The 27126-nt window shown below is 42.5% G+C and overlaps 1 protein-coding gene across 1 annotated transcript; it reads right to left on the bottom strand.

Annotated features, from left to right (window-relative positions):
• Positions 1-1480: 1480 nt before the first annotated feature.
• Positions 1481-27126, bottom strand: ANP32B (acidic nuclear phosphoprotein 32 family member B). Its single transcript, XM_057548170.1, has 7 exons — positions 26699-27126; positions 16140-16289; positions 12828-12950; positions 7298-7487; positions 4561-4685; positions 3152-3227; positions 1481-1931 (listed from the first exon to the last, which is right to left on the bottom strand). The coding sequence occupies exons 1-7, from the start codon at positions 26750-26752 to the stop codon at positions 1864-1866; spliced, it is 786 nt and encodes a 261-aa protein (XP_057404153.1). The 5' UTR covers positions 26753-27126; the 3' UTR covers positions 1481-1863.

The raw sequence follows: 27126 nt of genomic DNA, 5'->3' as shown, positions 1-27126 counted from the left end.
AAAGTGAATGCAAAAGAAAGGTCTGCCGTTCAAGCCCCCTTGGGATAAGGTCCCAAATCACTGCTCCAGTCTCACCTGTCATTCCTCTTCTTCCTCCTCACTCTCTAGTCAAACTTGCCTATTTGAAGCCAAGCGTACACAACTCCCTGTGACCTCTGTCCATCATGTTCCTCCCTCCTTTCTCCATTTCTATTTCTAAACTCTACTCACATCCGCATGTGCGTCTCAAATACTTTCCTTTCTAGGAAACTTCCCTAATCCTCCCAGTTGAAAGCTACCTTTCCTACCTCTAAATTACTCTAACACTTACTGGACCACTTGTTCTAGGTCTTGGTAAATATCATTCCCATGTGTCTTCTCTTCCCTACTAGTTCCTATGCGCACCCAAGGGCTGGTTTGTCTTTTTTGCTGTTTGCAAAAAGCAAACTCCACTCTAAAGCCTAGAGGGGACTTTAATGTAAAGTACATGATTTGGGGGCTCCACTGACACTAAAATGACATAAATTGATTAGTTTCCAATCTTTAACATTGCTTTTACATGTGTAAAAACACACTCACTCCAGTAGCTTATAGCTGAGTTACCAAAACAATCCTCAAGTCTTCCACTACAAAAATTGACAGTGTAGTCACACATGTATTAAATTGTTGAGCCACTGTATAAAGACTGCAGAATCTTACCCCTCCCCCAAATCCCTTTAAGATCTGTAAGAATAGAGCAAATTTCCATCTTCCGCAAAAAAAGCTAAGCTGACCTCAGGCAGTGTGTACCCATGCCCCTCCCCCACCAGCCAAGCTTTTCACATGTCATTCCTCCTTAGCTCACCTGTCTTGATAACAAACCCTGTTCACCTGTCAGTCGAACCCTACATGTTTCAGCCTTCATGCAAAGCCCATTTTTTTCTTCAGACCTTCCTGTCCGAAGCCATTTGGTCACAACCCCTGAACTTTATAGACTGGGAGGTAGTCCAGAGGGCAACACAAGGTCACACAGGAAATCAGTGGCAGAGCCAGAACTAGAATTCAGATCTCCTGGGACTCAGAGTAAGGCCTTCTCCTTTATACTACCCTCCTTTACTTAATTCATCTATTATTTGAATCTAACATTATTTTTACTGGCTTTTAGGGGTTCCAGAGCATTGAATTTCAAACATTATTTTTCAAAAGTCTACCTCATTACTCTCAGTCATCAAGAATGAGGATTAGAGTTAAATGCTCAAAGATCCTACATACTTGTGTATTTCCCCTCAATAACCACTAATATAAAAACACCAAAGAAACCAGTTCTTTAGTGTGTTTCAACACAGGCTTACAATCAAAGTCTTAAATTACAAATGTAAGCATACAACTAGGCTTTACCGAAGAGGAATGTGTTTATTTCACTTAAATTCTTAAAAATACTTTTTTGGCAGTTGTCACATAAAATGTCCTAATGTAAAAAAATTTTCATTCAAAAGAAAAGAAAAGCATGAAAAAACAGACCCAAAATGTTAAGATTTTATTTACAAAGCTTCTTTGTTGTACAGAAAGTAAAAATGCTGTTACAATCTCAGTGTAACTGGCAGCCACGGACCGTTGACTCACCAATCACAGCTATCCACGCTACAGCAAGAGTCTTACACGAAAACCTAACAATGCTTACAATTTTGTTGGGGTGAAGTCCCCAAGCTTGGTGGTGGATTTCCAAGAGGGACTAAATGGAGGAAGGCGGAATGTCACAGGAACTATTCTTTGGCTCTTTGGGTGGGTGGGTGTCCTGGGGTTTGTATCACAGCTACTTTTTTTTTTTTTTTAAACAGCTACCAAATCCATGTGAGCAGTCCAACCAATACTGAACAGTTCTTTTTTTGCAGGTTATTTGGGGTCTTAATCATCTTCTCCTTCATCATCTGTTTCTCTCTTCCTCTTTTCACCTTTCCCGCTTTCTTCCTCTTCTGTACAATAATAAAAATTCATTTTGAGACAACTGGAAAGGCATTTACTTTGCCTAATTATTGCTAACAGAGGTAACAACAATTAACTTTTTAACGGTTGGGAGATAAAAAATGATGTAAGCTTGGTCAAATCGACAGGTTGTTAATTAAGAAGTTTTAATTCTAAGAAGCATAAATAGTAGGCATGGAACCAAGAAGGGTAAAATGCACAGCAGCACCTCAAATCACAGCAAAGTTAACTCAGTTTTCTCAAGTTAAGTTGCTGTCTAACCAAATGTTTCTTATTTTTCTTACACTTGTTGGTCCCCCAAATCAGACATTAGCAGTTATTAAAATAAATAGCAAGGACTCTGGAGCTCCTTAAGCCTATTTCCTCATTTGTAAAATGGGGACAATGGCACTGACTCCATAGGGTTATTCTGAGGATTAAATGAAATAGCACGAAGTATTTAGCCTAGAACATGGCAAGACTCAAACTGTTGCAAGTTTATATTAACTAAAAAGAGATTTCTTAGACTCCTTAACTATTTGAGACACAGAGACCTACACATCGTTCTGTTTTTTTCAACTAGTAAAAACTCATTGCTACTTTAACGAAATTAGCTAAATCTGCACTAAATTGTGTTCCAAAAAGCTCCCTGAAGGCAGAGACCAGGTCCTAATCATTGCTGTATCCAAAGTAATTTTAGTCCTGTGACTTGCACAGAGAGAAGATGCTGCTGAGAAAGTATGAACCAACAGAAAGCACAGCAAACAACCCAGTACTCTGAAACCTATACAAGCGTTAGAATCTACTTTCTAATAAATAAACAGATGTTTCACTGGTTTTGGTTGTGGTGGGGAAAGGAATAACACCAATAAAACTAGAAAGGTGCTAATTATCTACCCTGCAAAGATTAAAATCCAATTAAGATTTTTTTTAATGAAAAAATTCCAAACACAGAAATCTCATGCCTAACAGTAACACAAACGATGGGGTCTAAAAACACAACATGTGGGGACTGAGGCCGGGGCCGCCTATCCTCATACAGGCACTACTAACTGCTGTAGAGCAGGTGGGTGAACCAGTACACACACACTAATGGGGCTTTACAAGTGCTTCTGAAGACCACCAGGGCCAAACGCATTTTATTTTCTTCTCAGTGATTTCAAATTCTAAATTAATGGACATTCCCCTTGATCTTTAACTGATAGGGACCAAAGTGCATGCATTAACCCACCTTCATCCTCATCCTCATCTTCATCCTCATCGTCTTCATCGTCATCAACTTCTCCATCATGTCCAAATTCTTCTTCCTAAAGAATGGTAAATAGCATATCATTATTAGATTAATTCTGCCAAGTTAAGAAGTACGAAGAAAAACAAGAATTGTCAATTAAATTTAACAGTTCATTCAAAGAGAAAACTGTAACGTTACTTTTATCTACTTTAATATACTGAGAACTGCTGGTTTTTCTTAAATTAATAAGCTTAATTAAAAATTTTCTGGGGCTTCCCTGGTGGCGCAGTGGTTGAGAATCTGCCTGCCAATGCAGGGGACACGGGTTCGAGCCCTGGTCTGGGAAGATCCCACATGCCGCGGAGCAACTGGGCCCATGAGCCACAATTACTGAGCCTGCACGTCTGGAGCCTGTGCTCCGCAACAAGAGAGGCCGCGACAGTGAGAGGCCCGCGCACCGCGATGAAGAGTGGCCCCCGCTCGCCGCAGCTGGAGACAGCCCTCGCGCAGAAGCGAAGACCCAACACAGCCAAAAATAAATAAATAAAGGAGTTCCTTTAAAAAAAAAAAAAATTTTCTTTAAAAATCGCTTTTCAGAAGTAAGCATTAATTAAAGACATCTTTAATTAGTATACAACTTACAATGGATAACTCCAGAAATAAGTTTAAAAACTTCAAAGCAGGTTTGGACAAAGATTTCCATATTCCCTTTCTTATAAAAAGCTTCTTTCAGAAACTTAATTTCATTAGATACCTATGAGATTATACAAATGCTCAGCCTTACGTTTGTACTACAAAAGAACTTTTTTTTTTGATGATGTCTATTTTTCTTGGCCTGTATTCACAAGTCCCCTTTAGGGTCAAAGTCACTCCTTTCTCCTATCCTTCTATGGTATTCAGCTCCTCAGAGATAACTGTTATTACTGCCTGTCCCATAAATTAGACTACCTGCCTCTTTCAGAGCAGGACCACATTTTTCTTCAACTTTTCATCCTCAACTCTAACACAGCAGGTACATGATGCATTTACTGAATTAAGCTGGATATACAAGAAGTTCAGACTTGGTAAACATAACCTTCACTTCAATACAACAAAGGGGAGGACATCCCATCAGTTCTCAATGTTTCCAGTTTTCTCACCCTACTGAATGAAATGAATACTCAACTTGTTGCTGCCTCCCAAAGTTAAAGGGTCAAAACTTACTCTGCAGAGCCGAGCACTGTCTAGTTAGCATTCAGTAAGTATTCTATTTAGTATTTACTAAAAGGGGGACAAGAGCTAAATTAATCAGACTGCTATTAGTCTATTTACAAGTATACTAATTTCTTCAGAAAACTTTTCTTTTTTAAACAATCCACACTTTTATTTTAATTACAAATGGGAAGCAGGGCAGCAAGAGGTGCACTGACCTCCCCACTGACTTCATCTTCATCCTCCTCCCCTTCTACATCTTCGTCTTCATCTTCATCCTCTTCATCATCAAACTCTTCTTCCTCACCATCCTCATCCTCCTCCTTGTCCTCATCTTCTCCTTCTGAAAACAGTCCAAAAGGAATACATCAAATACCCTGTGTGTCTCACAAGGTACACCTACTCAGGTGGTGGGGAGCTTTGGGTTGGTCCACAGGACAAATGCTGGGCCACACCAATGTCAAGGAAAACCACGAACTACAGTCACCTCCTTTCTTGCAAGTTGCTGAGGTTCAGTCCCTTTGACCTGAGCCCCATAAAATCCAGAGGCCAGGAGTCCTGGCGGACCAAGTGTACACTACAATACTTACCGATGAAATGATACAATGCCTAGGATTTGCTTCAAAATAAGGAAGGGGAGAAGTGGGTAGGAGCGTGTGTGTGTGTAAAATAATATCAGGTGTGAACAGATCACAGCTGAAACTCAGTAATGGGAACATGAAAGTTAAAGTTAGTTTTACTGTTATTTCTACCTTTGTCTATGTCTGAAATTCTCCATAGTAAAAAGTCACACACACACACACACACACAAAAAACAAAAAAGACCCACCAACCTCCTTCTCTGGGCTAAGGGTACCACCACAAACCAGCTGTGCAAATCAGGAACCTGGGAAACACCCATAATAACCCCATGATGGGAATGGGGGTGGGGGCAGTGGTGGTAGCCAGGTAGGCTGAAAGGCACCTGTGTCCTGTGTCTCTACTCCATTTGGTGCAGGCCTCTCGTCAACTAGTTCTTACCTCTCCAGGTCCTGGAGCTCGCTGTGCTCTCTCCTGCCTCTGGACCCCAGATGCTCTTCCCTTTCTTTTCTGTGTGGCTAACACTGGCTCAGCCTTTGAGTCTCAGTTAAACATCACTTCCTCAGGCCAACTTCCCAGACCCCCAGTCTCAGCTCCTATGTTCTCACACACCTGGTGCTTCTCCATTACCACACACTTTGCTCACTTGTGATTATTTAGTTATGGTTACTTAACATTTCTCTTCTTAGTAGACAGTAAGCTCCAAGGGACAGGAACCATGTTTGTTTGTTTTTTTTAACTATTTTTAGATAGTTTTAAAAGCCTGGCACATAGGAAATTCTCAAACACTTGTTGCCTGACTGATCTTGCTCTCAAGAACTGCCTTCCACTCTCCAAGGAATTTTCTTTACAGGCTCCTGCCCATGGGTGGCTGCTCAACCCATTTAAGGTGGACTTAAATATGGACAACCAGACTGGTTTTTAAGAAAAACTGAGAACCAGCAATGAAGGGACTAAGTGATGGAAACATTTGGAACAAGATGAAACATCCTATTCAGCGTCCACTTTACCACCTAACATCCCATCTCTTTTTGCCTTGTCTCAAACCTGCTGCAAAACAAAATTGTAAAATGCTTCCAGAGTACTACCCCACTAATTGCAACCGAGGTGCCTGATGATGTTCTCCACTTTTCTTAACCATTTCTGTCTTAGAAACTTTCATCTTTAAAGAGATATCAAAAATAATGCTTCAAATACAGTAATGCTGCAAATTCCAGCAACATCAGGAATTCTAGGAGAATAAGTTTTTTTCATGCTGATTGATGTGATCACACTAGTAGCTCTGCTTCCTCTAAGCCACTCAGGTGAGAAACATTTTATCCTAAGAGTGACTCAGAGTAAACAAGTCACTGTGCAAGGAAAGCACAAGCTAATCAGGAGGGATAGTTTGGGTAGAAAATATACAAAGATTCTTAAAGATAACAGGATGTAAAAAACCTTGATCAAATGTCAAAAATAGAAAGTATATTCTAATTCCATGTTATACCTAGAAATTATTTCCTTTATTAATGAAAAATGGAATCCAACTCATAGTGCTTTCAAATCATTACCTTTTAAAACTCTATAGTCATATATCGAAGCAGGAAAGATATTTATATTTGAATGTAAAAAAATGTACCAAGTACCTACCAAGTGCTAGGCCCTGTGAATAAAGAGATAAGAAGATAATCATAGGGACTTCCCTGGTGGTCCAGTGGTTAAGAACCCACCTTCCAACGTGGGGGACGAGGGTTCGATCCCTGGTCAGGGAACTAAGATCCCATGTGCCGCGGGACAACTAAGCCACAGCTAGAGAGCCGGCATGCTGCAACGAAAGATCCTGCATGCTGCAACTAAGACCCGACGCACCCAAATAAATAAATTAATTAAAAAAAAAAAAAAGAAGGTAATCATAGCATAGTTGGAAGGTACAAGAATAGCAGAGTGACAACTGTTACGAAAGAGGTAAACAAGGGGATGCTCTGGCACATACAAGGACCTAGGTTTCCAGTATCATAAAATGCTTCCCGGAAGTGTTGACAAAGCTGAGTTGATAAGGATAAGTAGGCAGTAGCCAAGAAAGGGAAACAGCTAGGAGAAAGGCAGGAGACCTGAGGCAATGGTCCTTTTAGTAAACCATAAACCACAAGTACTTCAAAAAACGGATTGAAGCAGTCTATGATCTCTAGGCTCCAAAACAAGACTAATTAGCTAACAAACCATTTTCTATTTTGATCATTTGAAGACTTCAATGCCCTAAGAGTTCCAAATTTAACAGAACACCTACATGCATGGATATAAATTATTTTTCTCAATAGCAAGAGCATTCAGTGGTCTAATCAGGACCTTTGGAAAGCAGAAATTAAGTTCACTGCACGTTGCTTTGTGCCCACTCACCTTCATCGTCCTCTTCTTCATCCACACCATCCACCTCGGCATCTGAGTCAGGGGCTTCACGATCCTCTCGGTCATAGCCATCCAGGTAGGTCAGCTGGGGAAGGAGCTTGAAGACGCTCTCTCGGTAGTCATTCAGGTTAGTAACCTCACAGTTAAACAGATCCAGGCTTTTCAGACATTCCAACTTTTTCTGAGGAAAAGGATCAAGAAACATACCTACTAAACCAAAGGAACACAGGCAACAAAACCCATCTCCTAAAGAGGTAAAATTCTAGGCTCTGAATTCAATTAGCTGCTACCTACTCAGCCTTGTACATAGGAAAACATTTCACGTCCTTTGCAACCTTTATATTAGGTCACTAGATTTTTAATTAGTCCTTCCCTTCTACCTCTATCCTCTCAGAGAACTGTTTTCTTTTGGCAGTATGAATAGTCTTAAGAAATATGAATTTGAAATATTTATTAAAACTGGATCTTTTTACAATATGAGACAGAGACTTTAACAAATCTGGTTCAAAACTAGGTTTTAATGTTTGAGTAATCAAATGACCAATAAGAACTTGCTGGGTTATCAAGCAATAAGTCTTCAGTGCTCCGGGGTGGTAGAATAGGAAGGGAAAAAAAATTTTCAATCAAATCAATCAACATCAAGATCCTTGACGTTTCTACTTGGGGACATAGATGGGAAACACTCGAGAACAGAACCTAGTAAAGCACAAAGTGTGGTGATGTAGATATTTTCTGGGAAGACAGGAGTCAGTGCAAGCTGGGGGAAAAGAAGGGGGACTCAGAGTTGAAACGTCAAAAGTAGAGAAACTTTACACTCTTTTCTTCTTTTTTAATTTTGGGGGAAAAGATTGACACTATTACCAGAACTTTCTGATGTAAAATTATTCTGATTTTACCATACCTTGAAGTTTTGTTGTAATACCTCTTTGTTTGAAACCTCAGTTTCATCTATCTAAAACAGTTAAGATCTAAAAACCTGGCCCAGGAAGTTTTCTGAGCAGCCAAAGCGAATAGGAAAATGTCCACGTATTCTACTCAGATCTTCATTTGTTATTACATCAGTGTACTAGTATTTCAATACCAGGTCTATTAAGTTTTGATTAAGGGTGAATTAAGAGATTGAGAGGGCAGAGTTAGTATTACAGGCAAGTAAGGAGACAGCAATAGAAAGTGACAAGAGACCCTCATAGGGAGCAGAAGAGGGGGCAAACCGATAAAGAGTAAATACAAAATGTGAAGTACTGTGAGGCCTGGTGCCTTTTAAAATAGGGGCTTGGGGGGCATATGGATATACGGCTTCATAAATTTAACTTTTAATGGTTCTGAGTCAAGAGAAAAGTTTGCCATTCTCTAAAAAATTACTGAGAGGATCTCTGTATGAAGCAAGTTGCAAAAAAATAAATGTTTATGTTTAAAGACTTCGATGCTTTATTGGGAAATCTATTTCAACATTCACAAGCACCTGGGAAGAAACAAAGATGAAACAAAACCTTGTCTGCAGGACTTGAGGTATCTGTGTAGTTCTTGGGAGTTACAAAATCATCTGAAAATCTCTGCTCTAAAGCAGACCTTGGCAAATGACAGCCGGCTGGCCCACTCCGGCCTGCCTCCCGTAGTTGTAAACCAAGTTTTACTGGAACACAGCCACACTCACTTGTTTATGTATTATGTATGGCTTCTTTTATGCTACAATGGCAAAGTGGAGTAGTTGTGACAGAGACTGTATGGCCTACAAAGCCTAGAAGATCTATTATCTGGTCCTTTAGAGGAAGGGGTTCCTGATCCCTGCACTCACAAATCTTCGTCTTCCTGATCAAAGAGGTTCCCACACTGGTTTTATTCTCACTGAACAGCCCTTGGGAACATGGAGCCAAGCATGGAACACAGACAGTGTTACAGCAACAGGCAAATGTACTCCTCAAAACACCAATGTACAGTGATCCAAGAGTTTTGTGGATCCAATAATGTGCTTATGTAAGTCAGTACACTGAGGTCTTAAGAAAGCTGTCTCCAGTCCTTCTGATCATAGGGAGAACTGCTTTTCTGTCATGTAGCTTTCAGATGAGGTTCCCTACTGGACAGCCCCTGACCCCTAGAAGCCCAGGTATGACTTCTTGACAAACAGGGAAAAAAATGCTGAAATACCACCCCAGACAACTGTAGAACTCTTTTCTCTTCACAGAAAGGTTGACTCTATACCAGCTAAGATAGAACCACGAGTATATTTAGGCAGCTTTCCCAGAGACTCAGTATAAATTCTTCACTCAAAGGAATGAGCCATTTACTGTTCAACATTATTTCCTAGGAATGGATGTGCAAAAATACATATAACTCCAGATCTTTAATGCTCAACAGTGCCCCAAGCCCGTTTTCCAATTCTATCAACTAGCCTAGTACACAGGGCCTCCAAGGCTTTCCTGTTTCTGCAACTCTGAATCTGTGACATTTTTTGCTACTTCTTCAGAAAGGACCCATTATGAATAATTCGGACATGCCAAACAGTATGCTAGAAAACGAAGTGAAAGCAAATAAACAACAAAACCCCCAATAATTGTAGGACTCTAGAATTGTTTAAAGCAGTAAAATTGTGCTTTAAGGCCCAAAATACACTACACACATTATTCAGGATCCCAATGTAATGTGTAAATACTGCTTAAAACAACAACAACAACAACAAAAAACCACAACTCTACCATTTCAGAAATTTGGCCTAAAACTAATAGGCTAGCCATAATAAACATTAAACATTTTATTAACAATAATTTTGCTTGCCTTCTTAGAATTTAGAAGGGCTTTGGGGGATGGTTTGGATGGCCCAGGTCTCTTAAAAAAGGTGTCCAAGGAAGTTTGAATTGATGCCTTCTTTGTCTCTCGATTAATGTCCCTGTAGTAAGCAGAGGCATTCACAATCATTGCATTGACTGTAAGAACTGGGCTCAACGTAGACGGTGTTCAAAATGTATGTGGTTGATGAGGATGAGGATGGTGTTTTTCCCCACTGAAGTATACTTTCAGAAGTCAAAATGGACCCAACATTTCCCCCCTTCACCTTCTCTTACAGTTTTATTTATCCTGAAGTTATAATGTCAGGAGACCCACCTAGCGCCCCCAGGAACCTGAATAGAAAGTTCAGGAGAATGGCAGGAGCTCAGCCTTTCCCAGACAGCCCTGGGTGTGTGACTCTGGACAAGGGATTCAGCCTCTCCTAAGCCTCAGCTTCCTCATGTATAAAATGAGGGCCATGCTATTTCTATCTATTTTATAGAAATGTTGAGGATTGCTAATTAGATAACATACATAAAGCATCCACTACAGTGTATGGTACATAGAAGATCCTCCAAAAATGGTAAATATTATAATGATTATTTTTCTTATACTTCATTGCCCCAGGGGATTGAGACTTTCATAGCCACCAAAGGGCCCTAATAAATCACTGAGCAGGTCAGGAACAACTCCCACACAATGTTTGCTTCTGCTCTGCCTCTGAATGCTAGGACACTGACAAAAGCTTCTGATGAAACATCAAAGAAGACTAAGGCTGCCAGGAGAATTAGGCAATGGCCAGTGATTTAGCATGGAAAGGTACTGCCTGGTGCTCTGTTCTAAAGAGAAGGGGTTCCTGTGCTTACAATGACCCTAAATTGATAGCCTGTCATTAACACAAACAATAAAGGCTTAGAGTACCCCATGGGACTGGGAGACCATCAGCACTTAATTTAGTGCTCCTGTTGGAACTTCCAGCTTAGGTCAATTTGGGTATGGAATAAATTTATAGGTTAAAAAGAGAAGAACAGGTCCCAAGGGTAGTGGAAAGAATGATGGACTTGGATTTGAATCCCTACTCCCCATTTATTCTGCAGCTGCTGAGTAATTAAACTTGGTTTCCTCATTTCTAAAAGGAGGACATTCTCTCTTCTCTGCATTACATGAGGATACAATGGGCAAATGTTAACATCCTTGAATAAAGCAAACTGCAATAAATGTTTGCTTAAACATTGGAAATGGGGATTGATTTGGAGGAAAACAGAACTAGTGAAAAAGGAGGGAGCCCAAGTATCTGAGTGAACTGGTAACAGAAAAAAGGGGACAAAATTCATGGAGCAAAGGTGAACAACAGGCTCCCAACATTTATGAGAAATGAGCTAAATGTGGTCTACTTAATGAAACATAAAAACAAAGGGACTCGGTAAACAGTGACTAAATCTACATTGGAGCAGAGCCTCAATTACTATTAGGAGGGAAAAGACCCTATAGTTTTAGCAGGAAATCCTCTTTATTAAAAGTCATAATTTAACTCTATCTTCTCTTGAAATATCAACAGCACATTTTGTACAAATGATATGAAGTGCAAATATTTTAATATATTGTGATATCAGAAAAGATAGAAATAGCAGAAGGATGCCTTATCCTCTTGGGTTCTGCTCTGCTGGATCCTGAAAGACAGCTCCTATCTACTATATAGCCCCTCTCCCAATTAATGTTTGCAAGTTAAGTCAGATGGAAATACTGACGTTATGTATAACAGAAAAAAAAAAAAAACAACCCAGAAAGCTGCCACAAACTTCTTTGGGTGATACGAAACAAGTTTGAGTTTCATTAGCCTTATTAAAATAGAATTCTACTTCTATGAATAGAATGTCATATTTAGGGGAAAAAGTCATTTAACAATCTTGAAATCATAGGAATTTCCAGGTGGCAGCCAAAGAGAACAGGCTGTGGGGCTACCCCCTACCCTGCATTAACCCCTGCCTCCAGAAGCTCTTTTCTGGTCACTACAAGTTCTACTAGACTGGACCCCCATTAACACAGCTTCCCAACTTACAAAGCAAAGTAAGTGCATTACCTTATTTTATTCTCAGAACTCCTAAGTGAGGTAAGTTAGGCAGGGATTATTATCCTTCCTGCTTCATAAGTGAGGAAACTGAGGCCCAGAGAGAAGAAGCAATTTGCCCAAGGTCACACAGCAAGTCTATAACCCAACTGGCACTTAACTTTCCATTGCTTGTCCCAGTATGTAAGACTGAGGAGAATTTGGGGGTTCCCATGCAAAACTTTAGGCAACAGTGATCCAGCTACAGCACAAGATCATGAATTAGAAGACCTAAAACTCACTGGAGCTGCCCTTGGCCTGTTCCATCTACAGATCAGATATGTCACCCAATATAAACAGCCTTTTCTGTAAAAGTATAATATAGAACAGTCTGGCCAGTCTGGGGAAACAATTTTAAGATAAATATTTAAGGCTATAGTTAATATATGACATTCAAAAAGGACAAGAAAGAAAAGAATTCCCCTTTGAAGGAAGCTACCACAATAATAAGGGAGGGAGAGCAAAGTCACAGGAACACGTATAACTAAAGAGGCCCTGATTCTTTAAAACTGGACTCTTTCTATAAGAAGTACTATAAAAAACCACCACTTTCTCAGTCAATTATTATTTCCAATTATTTCCCTCACAATAAAGAAATATGAAAATGAAAATGACCAATAAGTCCTGGTTTTCAAATTCTTGATTACTTACCAAAGGTTCCAGGGTGCTGATATCTTTCAGTTTATTTCCACTTAAGTTTAGATGTGTAAGATTTGGAAGTTTTTCTGCTAACATATCCAGACCTCCAAAGATTCTATTGTCACTGAGCTCAAGCTGTTAAGAGAAAATGCACACAGCACACAAATACACACAGAGAAACACATATCATTAAAGTGTCATAAATAACGAATAAAGTTCTCAAACACCAAGATCAAATGATCTCTATTTTTTATTAGGGCATGTGTGTTCATTTTGTTTGATTAAACCCAAATAAGTAGTTTACAGATCCCAGGAACACTTCTGGGAAGGAGAGACATGTTAGGATTAGAAGAGTTGTATTTTCTTAACCAGCTGCTAATTGTAACAGTTTGCTGGCCCCTAACATCAGCAAATACATTTTCTAACCTAAAAAGTGGGTCAAAGCAAATTAGAATTCTTTGAGAAGTTGTAATACTCTATACCTGCCAGGAAGGGTAAATGGTCTGTGCATTCTAAGCAGCTATTCTGTGTGCCAAGCAAAGCTCACAATGCCCACTTGAAACCTAATCTGGTTCTGTTCAGTGCTGGCTCGCCATGGGGTTCTACATCTGGAAGCCACCAGGGAATGTTGCTCTGAAGGCTACAGGAATGGTACAAGCCCTTAAAGAAGCTCCATGACTTTGGAAAAAGGGACTGGGGCAACAGCTTCAGAGTTGACGAAACCAACTCCCCAGAGGACACTTCTTGCACAAACCTGGCACTAGCCCTTGTAAGAACCCACTCTAATTTCTTAGCTGCAGGTCAAGTAGCACAGCAAGTGGTATGCCAATGAAGGAATGAGCCTTCACCAAGGAATATTGGACTCTTAGAGTGAAAGAAATTGGAGCCTGGAAAAATAAGATGGTTGAGAGCATCTAATTCAAACTCTTCATTTTGCAGATGAAGAAAACTAAGGCCAGACAGCTAGTTTCAATTCTCTTTTAACTGCCAACAACAACAATGGTAACTGTATCTAACCCTTACATAGTACTTCAGGCACTGTTCAGAGCACTAGAAATCCATGAACTCATTTGATCTCACAATCACCCTATGGGGTAGGTAGAATTATTACCCCCATTTACAGATGACAAAAATGAACTATGAAGAGACTATATAAGTGCCCATAGATCACACAGCTGTTACATCGGTGAACCTATGATTTGAAGCCAGTCAGGCTAGCTTCAATGTGCTCCCCCCTATGCTATGTACCTAGAACAGCATGACAACTTATGTAATTTAGTCTGGCATGCAATGAAATGAAGTACATGATGCAGAATAGAGGAACTTTTAAAAATTTAAATATTCGTTGAAAGAATGAGTTTAAAAAACAGTAAGTCTGCTGCTTTGGTGTTATTAAGCATTTCGGAAGAGAAAAATGCAACATTTCAATACATTTTTTTCCGTCTGATGGGACAGTCCAGTAAAATATCTAAAATTTCTCTTGGCCGGTTAGAATATCGACATATGTAGTATTCACATCCTTTCAACATGAGTATCTTAGGGAGAAGAGATAACAAGGCAATCTGCCAAACATTTAGTGGCATATTTATTTTGAAATGAAATCAATGTATAAATTTAGCAAACCTGCAACATTTACACACCAAAATTTCTTTCAGAACCTGTTTCTTGTTAAAAAAAAACAATCTGTGCTCTAGGGTAGGAAGAAAATCAGCTGTGAGAACACCCAATCTGCCTTTAAGTTTGGTTTACAGATATCTCTATTCCTCCCTCTCTGACCCTACAAGGTAAGTGATTAACAAGACTTCAGAAGGATTTGATACACTGATACACTGACTTTCTGAATAAGTGTGATAGTACACAGACCATAGTAATTCAGGAAAATGTACCAGGATGCTAGGAAAGTAGAACAGAACACAAAACACATAGTAGGGACCTGCTAGCATCAAGTTTATGTAGATACAGGCTAAAAAGCCATCAGTTTTTTATGGGCTTATCAGAGCTTCCAATGTCACAATAACCTATGCAAACATAAAAGGATTACACTTGAACCTCTAAAGGAAATGCCTGTCAGAAAAAAAGAAAAAAAATTTACAAATTTAAACATAACAGAATTCTTTCTGATAGGAGGGTCGCCCTGAAACTCATGAGGACTTCCTGAGCATTTATTACCTAAAAAAGGCAAATAAGTAAAAAGCACTTCTGGATTTTAATTCACGTACTTAACCAAAAAACAAGTCCCTCTCAGAATTCAAGCAAGCAAGCTACGGGAACAGCCTATCTGTCCTTTGCCTCAATTTGATTTCAGTTTTCTATGTGTATCTTTTTTAGATGAAGGTTCAACTTAAACTCCCTAATAAAGAGATTAGGTAAACAGTGGAGAATTCTGCAACACTGCCATGACCACAAACATTTTTGTATGTAATGGAAAAGATACTGGGTTAGCAAATAGGAAGATAAGGGTTCTAGCTTTGGTTCCAGTACTAACCACTTCTGTGGGTGGCTTTAGGCAAATTACTGTACCTTTCTGGGTCTACTGCTGTGCCTGTAAAACAAGGCTAGAAGATCTAAGTTTCTTCCAGTTCTGACATTCTGGGGCTTTGTGACAGGGCAACGTGCAAGGACATGAAAAAAACATTTTTCTTGAGGTTTTTTGTTTGTTGTTTTTTTTTTGGGGGGGGGGGAGTTGTTAGAGGGGACAGCGATTGGTTTATAATTAGACCAATAAAGCCCTAACAATGGGCCGTCAACTAGGATAGGGAAGTACAGCAGTTTTGTTAAAATGAACTCTTGCAGTCAATCACAACACATTTTAAACTTCCTAGTCATTAAGAATTACATAATGTGTTTGAAATAACAGACTACAAATTTGGAAGGTCTATACTTCAATTCTCCCTTAATCAACATAAAACACAAAGAGTGGGAGGCACCTGTGGTTCCTAAACCAGAGCATACTAAGAACAATACGAGTTAACATCATAGCAACAGATTCGTAAAAAGAAGTAATATTCACAAAATAATTATTCTTCATAACTACTATTTATTGAGCACCCAACATGTATTATTTCCAAACATCATAGCAATTCTGCAAGGTCAGGTGGTATTACAAGTTTACAGATGAGGAAACTGAGTCTTAGAGAGATTAAGTAACTTGAGTAAGATTTACCCATCAGGAAAATGTTAGAGCTGGAATTCAATCCCAGATCTGCCCAGTTCCAAAGGCCATATGCTTTCTGCTACACTAAATGCTTCCTTACAGATAGAATCATATATTTTTCCTTTCCGCAGAATGGTTTTCCCTTCTACTGTTAAAGAAAAAGCACTTACCTTTTTCAATTTAGGTAGTTTGGGGAGATTTGAAACTGAAATCAAGCCTACATTTATTAAACTGAGGAACTCTAAGTTCACAAATTCAGCTGTTAGGCCCTCAATTTTCCCATCATTTGATTTGCAATTGTCCAGGACAAGTTCTCGAACCTGTGGGTGACAAAGTGGGGAAGAAAAGCTTTAAAAAACATGCAGAAAACAAAACACAATGCAAAAACTCCAACCATAAATACCCACCAAACCACCCACATATAGTGGCAGCCTCAACTTAGACCTAGGTCACAGTTATAAACAAATGAAAAATGATTAAGCCTTTAGTAACAATATTCTAATAGATATCAAAGGTGGAATGTCACACCATGGTACAAATAAAGATTTAAACTCTTTACTTTCCAGACAGAAACTACAGTTCTTACGAGATAAGTGAAGAAACGATATCCCCCTTATTCCTTTTCCCAAGTCTGTTCCCCAAGGGGCAGCTTTAACTACAAATGCGGAGTGAAGATACCCCCTCAACCCCTGCAACCCCTTTAGGCCGAGTCTTCCTCAAGGCCCAGGAGACTGACACAAGGAAAAGAGGAAAGCTTCACTTTTCCCATCAAGGTCACTAAGAGATTGTGGCTACAGGTTTCTGGACTATACATTTCTACTTTTGGTTTTATTAATCTTTACTAAGATTATCTTGACACTAGGAAAAGATCAAGATGCAAGAGGCCTTAATTCAAAACAAAGATCATTTTGTGTTACATGTAAGAAAGTATTTCTAGGGGAGAGAACTGTTCGACATTAGGTTCCTTTTTCAGGCCACAAAATCTCCTTATTTGGAGGTCCTGAAATTCAGGATTCAAATCCATCCAAAGGTATCACATCTGAAGATTGTGAATACTGATTATTTAATAAAGTCTACTGTGTGAATATCTACCATGATAATCCCTACTGCCATTTTTGCTCTGTGGTTGACTCTGAAACTTGCAAGTTTTAAACACGTTTTGATAAATTTACACTGATGCAAATTAGTTTTAACTGCCAAAGGCATTCTTGCAGTGAATCTAACACGTTTATTAGCATTAATCAAGCATGTATGAGAAGGAGATGCTAATAGTTCTAAAATGAAAATAGGGGCTAGTAGTTTCTTCATTCTCTTATACAAAATCCAAGGATACTACTCTAGCAATTGCTAACATTTATGGAGAATTTACTCATTTTTCTTTGTACCACCATACCCTCCCCTCAGTTACAGAGAAGGAAACTGATTTAGAGAGTCAGTGACACCCACAACACCACAACTTCTTGCTCGCTTCTTCACTACTTCTCACTACTCTACTTCCTCTTCAGAACCCTTGCTTTCAGGATGCATACAGGCCCATTATATCTTTTGCTTCTTTCTTCCCTTCCTTCCACTTTTCTCTAGCTACCTCGGACATTCTTTCCTCTTCTGATGAAAATTAGCACATCTGAAAACTTAAGGTAGACTGAGGAGAGCTGGGCTCCAGAGACAGATGCTTAGGGTTGAATTCTGGCATTGCCATTCACAACCTGTGTGACCTTAGACAAGTCACTTAACCTATCTGTGTCTCAGTTTCCTCATCTGTGAAGTAGAACTGTTATAGAAAGTAGTGCTTGGGGCATAGTGAATACTGAGAAAGTAACCTCTGGGAAAGGGTGTAGGAGAATGACAAAGACCTTTACTATTTACTTTATTCCTATCTGTACTAAGTTTTCTACAAGCATGTATTTCTTTTGTATTAAAAAAAAAAAAAGTAGGACTTCCCTTGGTGGCACAGTGGTTGGGAATCCGCCTGCCAATGCAGGGGACATGGGTTCGATCCCTGGTCCGGGAAGATCCCACATGCCACGGAGCAACTAAGCCCATGCGCCACAACTGCTGAGCCTGTGCTCTAAAGCCCGCGAGCCACAACTGCTGAGCTTGCGTGCCACAACTACTGAAGCTCGTGCGCCTAGAGCCCGTGCCCCGCAACCAAAGAAGCCACTGTGGTGGGAAGCCCGCACACTGCAACAAAGAGTAGCCCCCCTTGCCGCAACTAGAGAAAGCCCACGCACAGCAACAAAACCCAATGCAGCCAAAAATAAATAAATAAAAGATAAATACATTTATTTAAAAAAGAGTAAAACCAGCAAATCATTTAAAAAAAAGGTCAAGTGTAATCACCCACCAACCTAAGTAGTATACTGCAATATAACTAAATGTTTCTATTTGATTTGGGGGGTTTTCTATGACTATATCTGACAGAGAATCCAAAAACGTTATACAGAATGACACCAATATGCCAAAAGCCAAGTAAGGAGGAATTTAGATAGCCATTTTGCCTCCCAGCCCATGGGTGTACCTCTTGGACATTTCTCTCAACTGGTAAAATTCCGCTTTAACTAGAGTCATCGAGAGTTAGAACAAGTCTGCTGAACCAAATAGCCGACTAGGAAGCAAGGAGAAATTGGGAGGGAAAAAAAGATGTTAAAGTGGTCCAAATCTGCAAATCTAACTGTTGAGTATGAAAGATGATGGAGAGGAATTGAGGTTCTGATTTAAAGAAATGGGAACTATGTAGCTGGATGGAAATAGGAAGGAACAGCTTTGGGGATGGGGTGGGGGGGAGAGCAGGTATATAATGAATACCACGAAGAATACCAAGTTTAAAGTTCTCATGAGAAGTCCAGGTGAAAGTATCCCCAGGCAGCTGGACATGAGGGCCTGGAGTTCACGGGAGTTCTAGGTTTAAGTTCTGTATTTGGAAGTCATCAGGGCAGAGACAGTAGTGAAAAGATGGAATTCCTAGGAAGAGAACCAAGGATGGAAACCGGGGGATCCTGCAAAGGTGACTTGAGAAGAATCAGTAGTACCCAAAGGTGAAGCATTAGTTTCAAACACCTAGAAAGGTTTATGAAATAAGGCATAAGAAGTTACTGAGGGGGGGGAAAAGAAGGACTGAAAAAAATTAGATAACAATGTAACTGTCCATCAACAAAGGACTCATTTCCAGGATACAATGTATGATGAAAAAGGTACAAAATGTATAAAATGTTTTCATTTATGTCACATATCACACATTCACTTTTTTATATTCTTCTCAGGGAGAGAAAGTGACTGGCTGGGGGACTTTTCCATAACCTTATTTAACATTTCTATGATGAGATTAATTTATTTAAAAAAATAAAGGTTAAAAAAAGGTCACTGCTAGGGACTTCCCTGGTGGTCCAGTGACTAAGGCTCCACACTTCCAATGCAGGGAGCCCAGGTTCCATCCCTGGTCAGGGAACTAGATCCCCCATGACACAACTAAGACCTAGCGGGGCCAAATAAAGAAATAAATATTAAAAATAAAATAAAATAATTTTTAAAAAAGGTCACTGCTAGCCTTGAAATTTCATCAAGCTTCATGATGGCAGGGTCATGTCTATTTTAGTTACCACCATACCCCAGTATGAGAAGGAGCCTTCACAACTGTTAAATGCAGAAAAAATGGCACTGGGGTTTGTGTCAGGATTGTAGGGGAATGAGCAGATGATGAAACAGAGGAAACCTGGGTATGAAGAGAACCTACTTTCTGATCATAAGCATAATCACATTAATGCAAAGCATATTGCTGTTTGTCACTTAATACTTTGGTATTTTTTTTTCAGTCTTTGTATATTTTAAATACAGCAAGATGAAACAATATTACTTAGCATATTTTAACAATTATAAATATTTTTAATGGCTAAAGAAATTAAAGTGTATGGATGCACCATAAATTACAATCCTCCCTATTGAACATGTTTCCAAGTTTATTATATATAATGCCATGCTATCTTTTTTTTTTTAAATAAATTTATTTATTTATTCATTTATTTAATTTTTGGCTGCATTGGGTCTTCGCTGCTGCACGCGGGCTTTCTCTAGTTGCAGTGAGCGGGGGCTACTCTGTTGCGGGGCGCAGGCTTCTCATTGTGGTGGCTTCTCTTGTTGCAGAGCACAGACTCTAGGCACGCGGGCTTCAGTAGCTGTGGCACATGGGCTTCAGTAGTTGTGGCTCGCGGGCTCTAGAGTGCAGGCTCAGTAGTTGTGGCGCACGGGCTTAGTTGCTCCGCGTTATGTGGGATCTTCCCGGACCAGGGCTCGAACCCGTGTCCCCTGCATTGGCAGGCGGATTCTTAACCACTGCGCCACCAGGGAAGCCCCCATGCTATTTTTTTATGTGAAATTTCTTTTGTAATAAGGATTGTTTCCTCACAATCTATTGCTAGGTGAAAAAAAATATAAACGTTAAGAGTCTCTGAGTTTTGAGTTCTTTATTTAAAATGGCAATCAATCCCTCTCAACACTTTCTTGTGACCTTTCTTGACATATGGAAATTCTAGGTATTTGCATATAGTTATTAAAAATGAGATGTTATTCTACTCTGATTGAGGATGGGGCAGCTCTTTTATGGAGAAGAGATGGCTAGGATGGGTATAGGTGCAGGTAAGTTTGTAAGTGGGAGAGTGAGAAGTCAGGGAGCGCACACCTGAGGCCTTTAATTTTCTCCATGAGTAGGAGGCAGCAGAATTTACTGGGGTGAGTCCAGGCGAGGGCTGGGCTGTATGGCACAGCAGGGAAATCACGTCCCTAGACTTTTCCAGGAAGGTTAAGCTCGTAGTAAAGAAATGGGCTAACCCCAGAACAAAGTTCCAGAGGCACAGTAAGAAGACGAGCCACAAACAAGCACAGAGCACTGTGGGAAATTACTGCAGAAAGCAGAGACCAAAGGAGGGTCCACTTAGGGCTGTGCCCAAGGATGACAGGTCTGGAAAGCCTGCCATAAGCAGCCTTCTAGCCAGTCTAAAGTTCTAAACAGGACCCTGGTGAAAAGGTGTCTGCTCTCAGGCATTGTGTCAGCAGCATTTGAGATAACTAAGCCTCCCCTCTCCCCCAATTCCTTCTTGAGGGTGAAGGGATCCAGACTGCCTTACAAGGGAAGGTACATGGAGTGGGGGACATATAATGCCATGGCATCCCAATCTAGACCCAGAATAAATGGGAGGTTCTAATCAAGAAAAAGCAGCCCTATAATCATCAATTATAATTGTTATAAGAGGGGAAAAGAAGATACAGAGGATTAAAAATCATTGAGTTATCAATTTTTTTTTAGTTAGAAAATACATGATTATTATAGTAAGCGAAATATGTGGAAATATGTCCAAAAATGTAGAAAGTAACTCCTGCCACCCTTGATAATGTCCATCTTTCTGAGTTAACCAGTCTTCAAACCTTCCACCCTACTATTATTTTAAAATAATGTTTGCAAAATGACGGTAGAATAGAACATTAGCAGTTCTCAAATGTGTTTGGATGGCAGAACTGTTGGTATGAAGGAAGGAAACACTCATACCCTACTGGTGGGGAGAACCACTCTAGAAAGCAATTTGACAGAGATTCACATTACAAAATGTTCATTTCAATACTACTTAAAACAGTAAAAAACCTTCTAACCACCTAATGGGGATGGTTAAATTATGACCTATGCGGATGTTAACAATGAGGCTGTAAAATAATAAATTGTGCCAGAGAAAGATAAAGATGTTTACTATATTTTAACAAGATATTATATGCATTAATAGCATGATCTGAGTTTAGAAAAAAAAATTCTCGTGGACTATACACCATAATGTCTAGATGGTAGGATGGGTGTGTATGAGATTTCTGGGTTTTTAAATTTTTCCTTCTCTATATCTACTATTTTTTTAGCTTATCTGTATCAAATTTTTCTTCAATGAAGACTGTATTCCTTATACAAGGAAAAGAACCCAATTAGCTGCTATGCAACCAATTAGAATATCCCACGGAGCTCAAAATCACATCATAACAGACACAACAATAAATGCCAAAAGTTGAGGGAAAGGTTCTTCTCACATTATGTTGTCTTTTTTTTCCTTTTTTTTTTTTTTTTAAGGCCGCACCATGCGGCATGTGGGATCTTAGTTCCCCAGTCAGGGATCAAACCCGCGCCCCATGCATTGGGAGCGTGAAGTGTTAACCACTGGAATGCCAGGGAAGTCCCCTCACGTTAGTTATTTTTAAAATTAAATTTTTTTTTAGTAAGTTGGGACTAAGGAAAAACTACTCTTATTTGTGGGATATGAAATGTCTCAGTCTAGCATACAGCCCACCAGTGTTCCACAGGGGCATTGATTGTAAACCACAAGAACTGCATGACTTTCTAACTTTGAACACAAGACAGGAACAGAGCTAACGTCAAAGCTAGATACCCCTACATTCATAGTTAATGAGGTGCTCGTATCATTGGCATGTTTGGCATAATAGAAAGATTAGGGCCTCACATAAAGAACAGGTATTTTCTCCAATTCTGGAATATATCTAAATTACAAATTTAGATATAGATAATATCTATATCTCGCTACTGCATGTCTCTTCTCACATCTGACAACACTACCAATTTCTGTGGTATACATGGTACGTTCTAGTACTGTACAATTTGCTCTCAGTGAAATAACTGACAACACAATATTTTGTATAAAATATTTCCTATCCTTGCCTATTATTTAAAAACAGTGATCACTGTTCTTTTTGAAGATTATTTTAAAATGCCATCTTAAGCCATTTTTTCCACTATGAGAACAAACCTCTTATATAAAAAGGTGTTTTGGACTTAGAAAAAACTGAATTATTATATTTCTTTATGAGTCACCCCCTTAGGGAAATGAGCATACCGGTTTATAACAGGTGAAATGGAACCTATTATCTTGGTCTGTCTCACGTACTTCGGCTAAAGAACACAAGAAGTAAAGTGTTACCAGAGTCTTCTTCAAATCCCCAAATAAAATAAAAACAAAAAAGCCACACTCACAATAAAAGCCCATCTGGGGATTTCCCTGGTGGCTCAGTGTTTAAGAATCCACCTGCCAATGCAGGGGACACGGGTTCGAGTCCTGGTCCAGGAAGATCCCACATGCCACGGAGCAACTAAGCCCGTGTGCCACAACTACTGAGCCCGTATGCCACAACTACTGAAGCCCGTGTGCCTAGAGCCCGTGCTCCACCGCAAGAGAAGCCACTGCAATGAGAAGCCTGCGTACCGCAACAAAGAGTAGCCCTCGCTCGCAGCAACTAGAGAAAGCCCACGTGCAGCAACGAAAACCCAACACAGCCAAAAATAAATAAATTTATTAAAAAAATATTCCATTTCAGAAAAAAAAAGCCCATCTGGTCTTAAAACAAAAACACTTATGATCAAGCCTCCACTTACCCTCCTCAGTCTTAGATCTCACTTGATGACAGACATCAAGGTCAACCAAGGAATACACTGTGTTGTGCATTTAAGAGCCTCCTGTCATTATACCAATACATTCAATAGAGACAGGGTTCTTCTTTCCCCAAATGACAAGAGACTGCAGGATTCCAGAGGTCAAGGCTACTCTTTAACAGCTGGCTCCACAACAGACATATGGAGCCATGTGACTAGCTGACTCAGAATCATCTTGGAACGTCTCATTTACCTTAAAGATGATGCTTTTGTGCAAAACATTTTTAAACTCTTATTTAAAAATTTCCTACAGCTTCCCCCCACCCCCCAAAACCTTCAGTTTAAGATCAGAGCTTTCCTCTCTTAAGAACCTAACTCTTACTCAGTCTCCCTGTAAGAGTCCCTAGGGGAGCCATTCTTTACCCCACAATCCTGGGTGGCTCCCACGACACTCTCCTAAGGCCCCCTTACTTGCACAGTGCAACAGGCACCACTGGGTTCTGAGCTTCAGGAGGGAAGGGACTGCTCTCTGCCTTGTTCACACTGCCTTTCCAGGCCCTGCCATACTGTTGGTACTCAAATATTTATTTAATAAAACCAGTGGATTACGGACTTCCCTGGTGGCAGAGTGGTTAGGAATCCGCCTGCCAATGCAGGGGACACAGGTGCAAGCCCTGGTCTGGGAAGATCCCACATGCCGCAGAGCAACCAAGCCCGTGCGCCACAACTGCTGAAGCCCGCATGCCTAGAGCCTGTGCTCCACAACGGGAGAGGGGCCCGCACACCGCAACAAAGAGTAGCCCCCCGCCCCCCTGCAACTAGAGAAAACCCGCGTGCAGCAAGAAAGACCCAACACAGCCAAAAATAAATTCATTTTTTAAAAAGTCAAGATATTTTTTAAAAAGGTCATATATTAAAAAACAAAAAACAGTGGATTACAGTAGGAGAGTGCAGTCCAACACAGTAGCCACTAGTCACCTGTGGCTTTTGAGTTCCTGATACGTGAATACTGCAACTGACAAACTGACCTTTCAGTATAAGTTAAATAGCCACACGACTCTAGCCTGTTTTGGGCAAAAGGGCAAGGCTTAAGATGATTTCTTGAAAAATTAACGCTTGCACATATATATGTTTTAAAAAAGCAATATATTAGTTATTTCATATACAAATTCCACATACAACTAGCCCAGCTGTATTTCCCAGAAGGAGCAACAGTGCTCTTAGCTGAGTATTTTAAGAGTACTTTATGCACCCTCAAAGAATTCAAATTCCAGATTTTAAGGCACTTTGAAGACCCATGTGTAATTTTCTCTTGGAAAATTTGGCTAAATCTAATTCCTCCACATTCTCCTCATTTGAAACTACGCAGTAATAATTCAAACGTCTTAAATTAACAACTCCTCAAAATGAGATCACAACTCTACAAGTTTTACAGCATGAAGAAGCTTAACGGTTCAATATACTAGCACGTGGCCGACACAAAATGTCTGACTGATGGACGGAAGGGACCACTGAGGTCAAACCTCAACCTTAAAAACCCAGAGCACCGAGTCGAGACGCCCACCCCCCCGAGGTCCTCCAGGGACAAGCGGGGAGGCCACGAGGTGCAGCGACCCGGCACCTCATTTGTGGAGACCTCAGGGATTCAAAACCTCATGCACACAAGGGAAAGCCGGTTGACGAATTCCCACAAGTTGGCAACTTGTTACCCATAGCTCCCTGACTGCACGAAACGCGCCCATCGCCAGCCTGGGGCGAGGTGGAAGGACTTCCCCTCGGCTGCCCCAGGGCCAAAAGACGCCACTCACCCGAAGAAGGGGTCTGGCAGAGGCACGGCCTCCCCGCGCGGGGGCCAGGAAACAGGGCCCAGCACCCGGCCACGGGAAGGCGCTCTAGTTCGCGGGGAGGGCCAGGGGAGAAAAGAAGGCCGATTCTTAAACGTCCACCCGCCGCTCACGCAGCCGCGGCGGGGGAGTGCCGGCCAGGGTCGGCGGCCCTGGAGCACGTGCGAGGACAGAGGCCGCCCAGCCCGCGAGCCCAGCCGAGGCCCGCCCGTACCCCCGACGCTCGACCGGGGCGGAGGCGGCCGCCTGGCGTTGCCCTTTTAAGAAGGGGGGAGGGAGACGGCAGCGCGCCCAAGAGATGAGTCGGCGGCGGCCGGAGCGCGCGGCTCCATCCAGAGCGAGCCAAGCCCTGGCGAGGCGGGCACCGTACAAGCCGCAGGCTCGGCCCGGGGAGCAGCGGCCCACAGCCACCGCCGGTGCGGACGGGCAGGGTCCCGCTGCCCAAGCCAGCAGGCCGGCTCACGCGGCGGAGGGAGACGAGCGCTCGCCAACATGGCGCTGTGTCGGCCTGTGGCGCGCCCCGGCTGACGCGAGGAGCCGCCGCCGCCCGCCCACACCGAGGGGCCAGCCTCTCGGGCAGGGGCCCCCGGGCTCTGCCGCGGCGGCACGGGGGGAGGTAGAAGCCGCCTACGCCACACCGGCGGCCCCGGGCCGAGCAAGGCCCGCCCTGGGAGGCCGGGACTGGGGAAGGCCCGGGGGGCAAAAAGGGAGCTAGAGAAATGCGGGAGAAAGTTTTATTTTTAGGCTTGAAAAATGGCGGGAACCGCGTCCTTTTTTCAAACTTGGCCTGGGGAGGGGCGGCGGTTGCGCCACCGACGCCGCCCGAGCTCGCCCCTCCCCCGCTCCGCGCGCGCCAGGCCATGCCCGCCCAAGCCCCCCAGCGCCCGAGGGGACTTCCCGTCCCCCTCAGAGGCAAAGAGCCCCCTACTCGCCCCTCGGCCCCTGACCTAGCCGGGCCGGCGCCAACCGCGAGGCCTGGCCGGAAGAGCCCAATCCCCGCCCCGCCCGAGCCCCTTCCCCGGCCGGCCAGGGTCGCGCGGAGCCCGGCCTGGCCCGCAACGGGCCCAGCCCCGGCTGGCCGCGCGGCTTCTCGGCAGGCCGGGCCTCCGCCCGGCCGCGTATCCCGGGAGGCTGCAAACATGGCTCCCAGCGTTACACAACCCCCTCCTCCCTCCCTTGCCGCCGGCCACACGCACACGCGCTCCTCCGGGAAAGGACCCCGGCGGGCGAGGAGCTCAAAGTTCGCTTTTCCCACCCCACCGCCTTCCCCGGACGGCCGCGGGGGCCCGTGGGCGCCAAAGAGTTAATCCCCGCGCGCTCGCTCCCCCCTCCGCGCCCGCCCGCCTTCCCCGTCCGAGCCCGCGAGCTGCGCTCTTCCTCGCGCCGGGCCGGCGAACCCGCGGTCGGGGCCCCGCAGGTGGCCACCATTACATGCAAGTCATCGGGGGAGAGGGCGCCCGAAGGGGGCTCTGCTTACAGCTGCCGGGGTCCGGTTCCTCAGCTCCAGGTGGATCCTCCTCTTCATGTCCATGTTTCTCTCTTCCCCCCTCTCCAAACTTAACTTTCCGCGGCGGGGGCGGAGGGGGGAGAGGCGTCCCAGCCTGCGCAGCGAGGGCCGTCAGAAGGGGTCTGCTAGCAGCAGAGGCCGGCGGCGCGGTCCCAGGCGGTGGGCGGCGTGCGGGCAGGCGAGCGGAGCCCCCGGAGCCAAGTTACTCACGGGAGCGGAGAGAAACCATGGAGGGAAAAGGGGGCTGGAGCGCAGCGCTTGTCTCACTACCGCCGCCCCCGGCCGCGGCCCCGCACTGCGCTTAAACCGGCGACGCGTCGCGGGTGGCTGCTCGGCTCGACTCAGCCCCGCGCGGCGCCGCTCGGCTTGGCGGCCGCGGTGCACCAAGGACGGGGCGG

Source organism: Balaenoptera acutorostrata, chromosome 6, assembly GCF_949987535.1.
Source record: "Balaenoptera acutorostrata chromosome 6, mBalAcu1.1, whole genome shotgun sequence".
Taxonomy (NCBI): domain Eukaryota; kingdom Metazoa; phylum Chordata; class Mammalia; order Artiodactyla; family Balaenopteridae; genus Balaenoptera; species Balaenoptera acutorostrata.
The sequence above is the reverse complement of the archived record's forward strand: the minus strand, read 5'-3'. Positions and strand labels throughout refer to the sequence as shown.

What these genes read in the sequence shown, in the direction of transcription:
- ANP32B (XM_057548170.1), bottom strand. Translation starts at nt 26,752, where the DNA reads ATGGACATGAAGAGGAGGATCCACCTGGAGCTGAGGAACCGGACCCCG. An exon ending in AACTACCTAAATTGAAAAAG is followed by an intron (nt 12,951 to 16,139) that starts GTAAGTGCTTTT and finishes TTCTCTTAACAG; the next exon opens with CTTGAGCTCAGTGACAATAG. An exon ending in TCAGCACCCTGGAACCTTTG is followed by an intron (nt 7,488 to 12,827) that starts GTAAGTAATCAA and finishes CCTTTTCCTCAG; the next exon opens with AAAAAGTTGGAATGTCTGAA.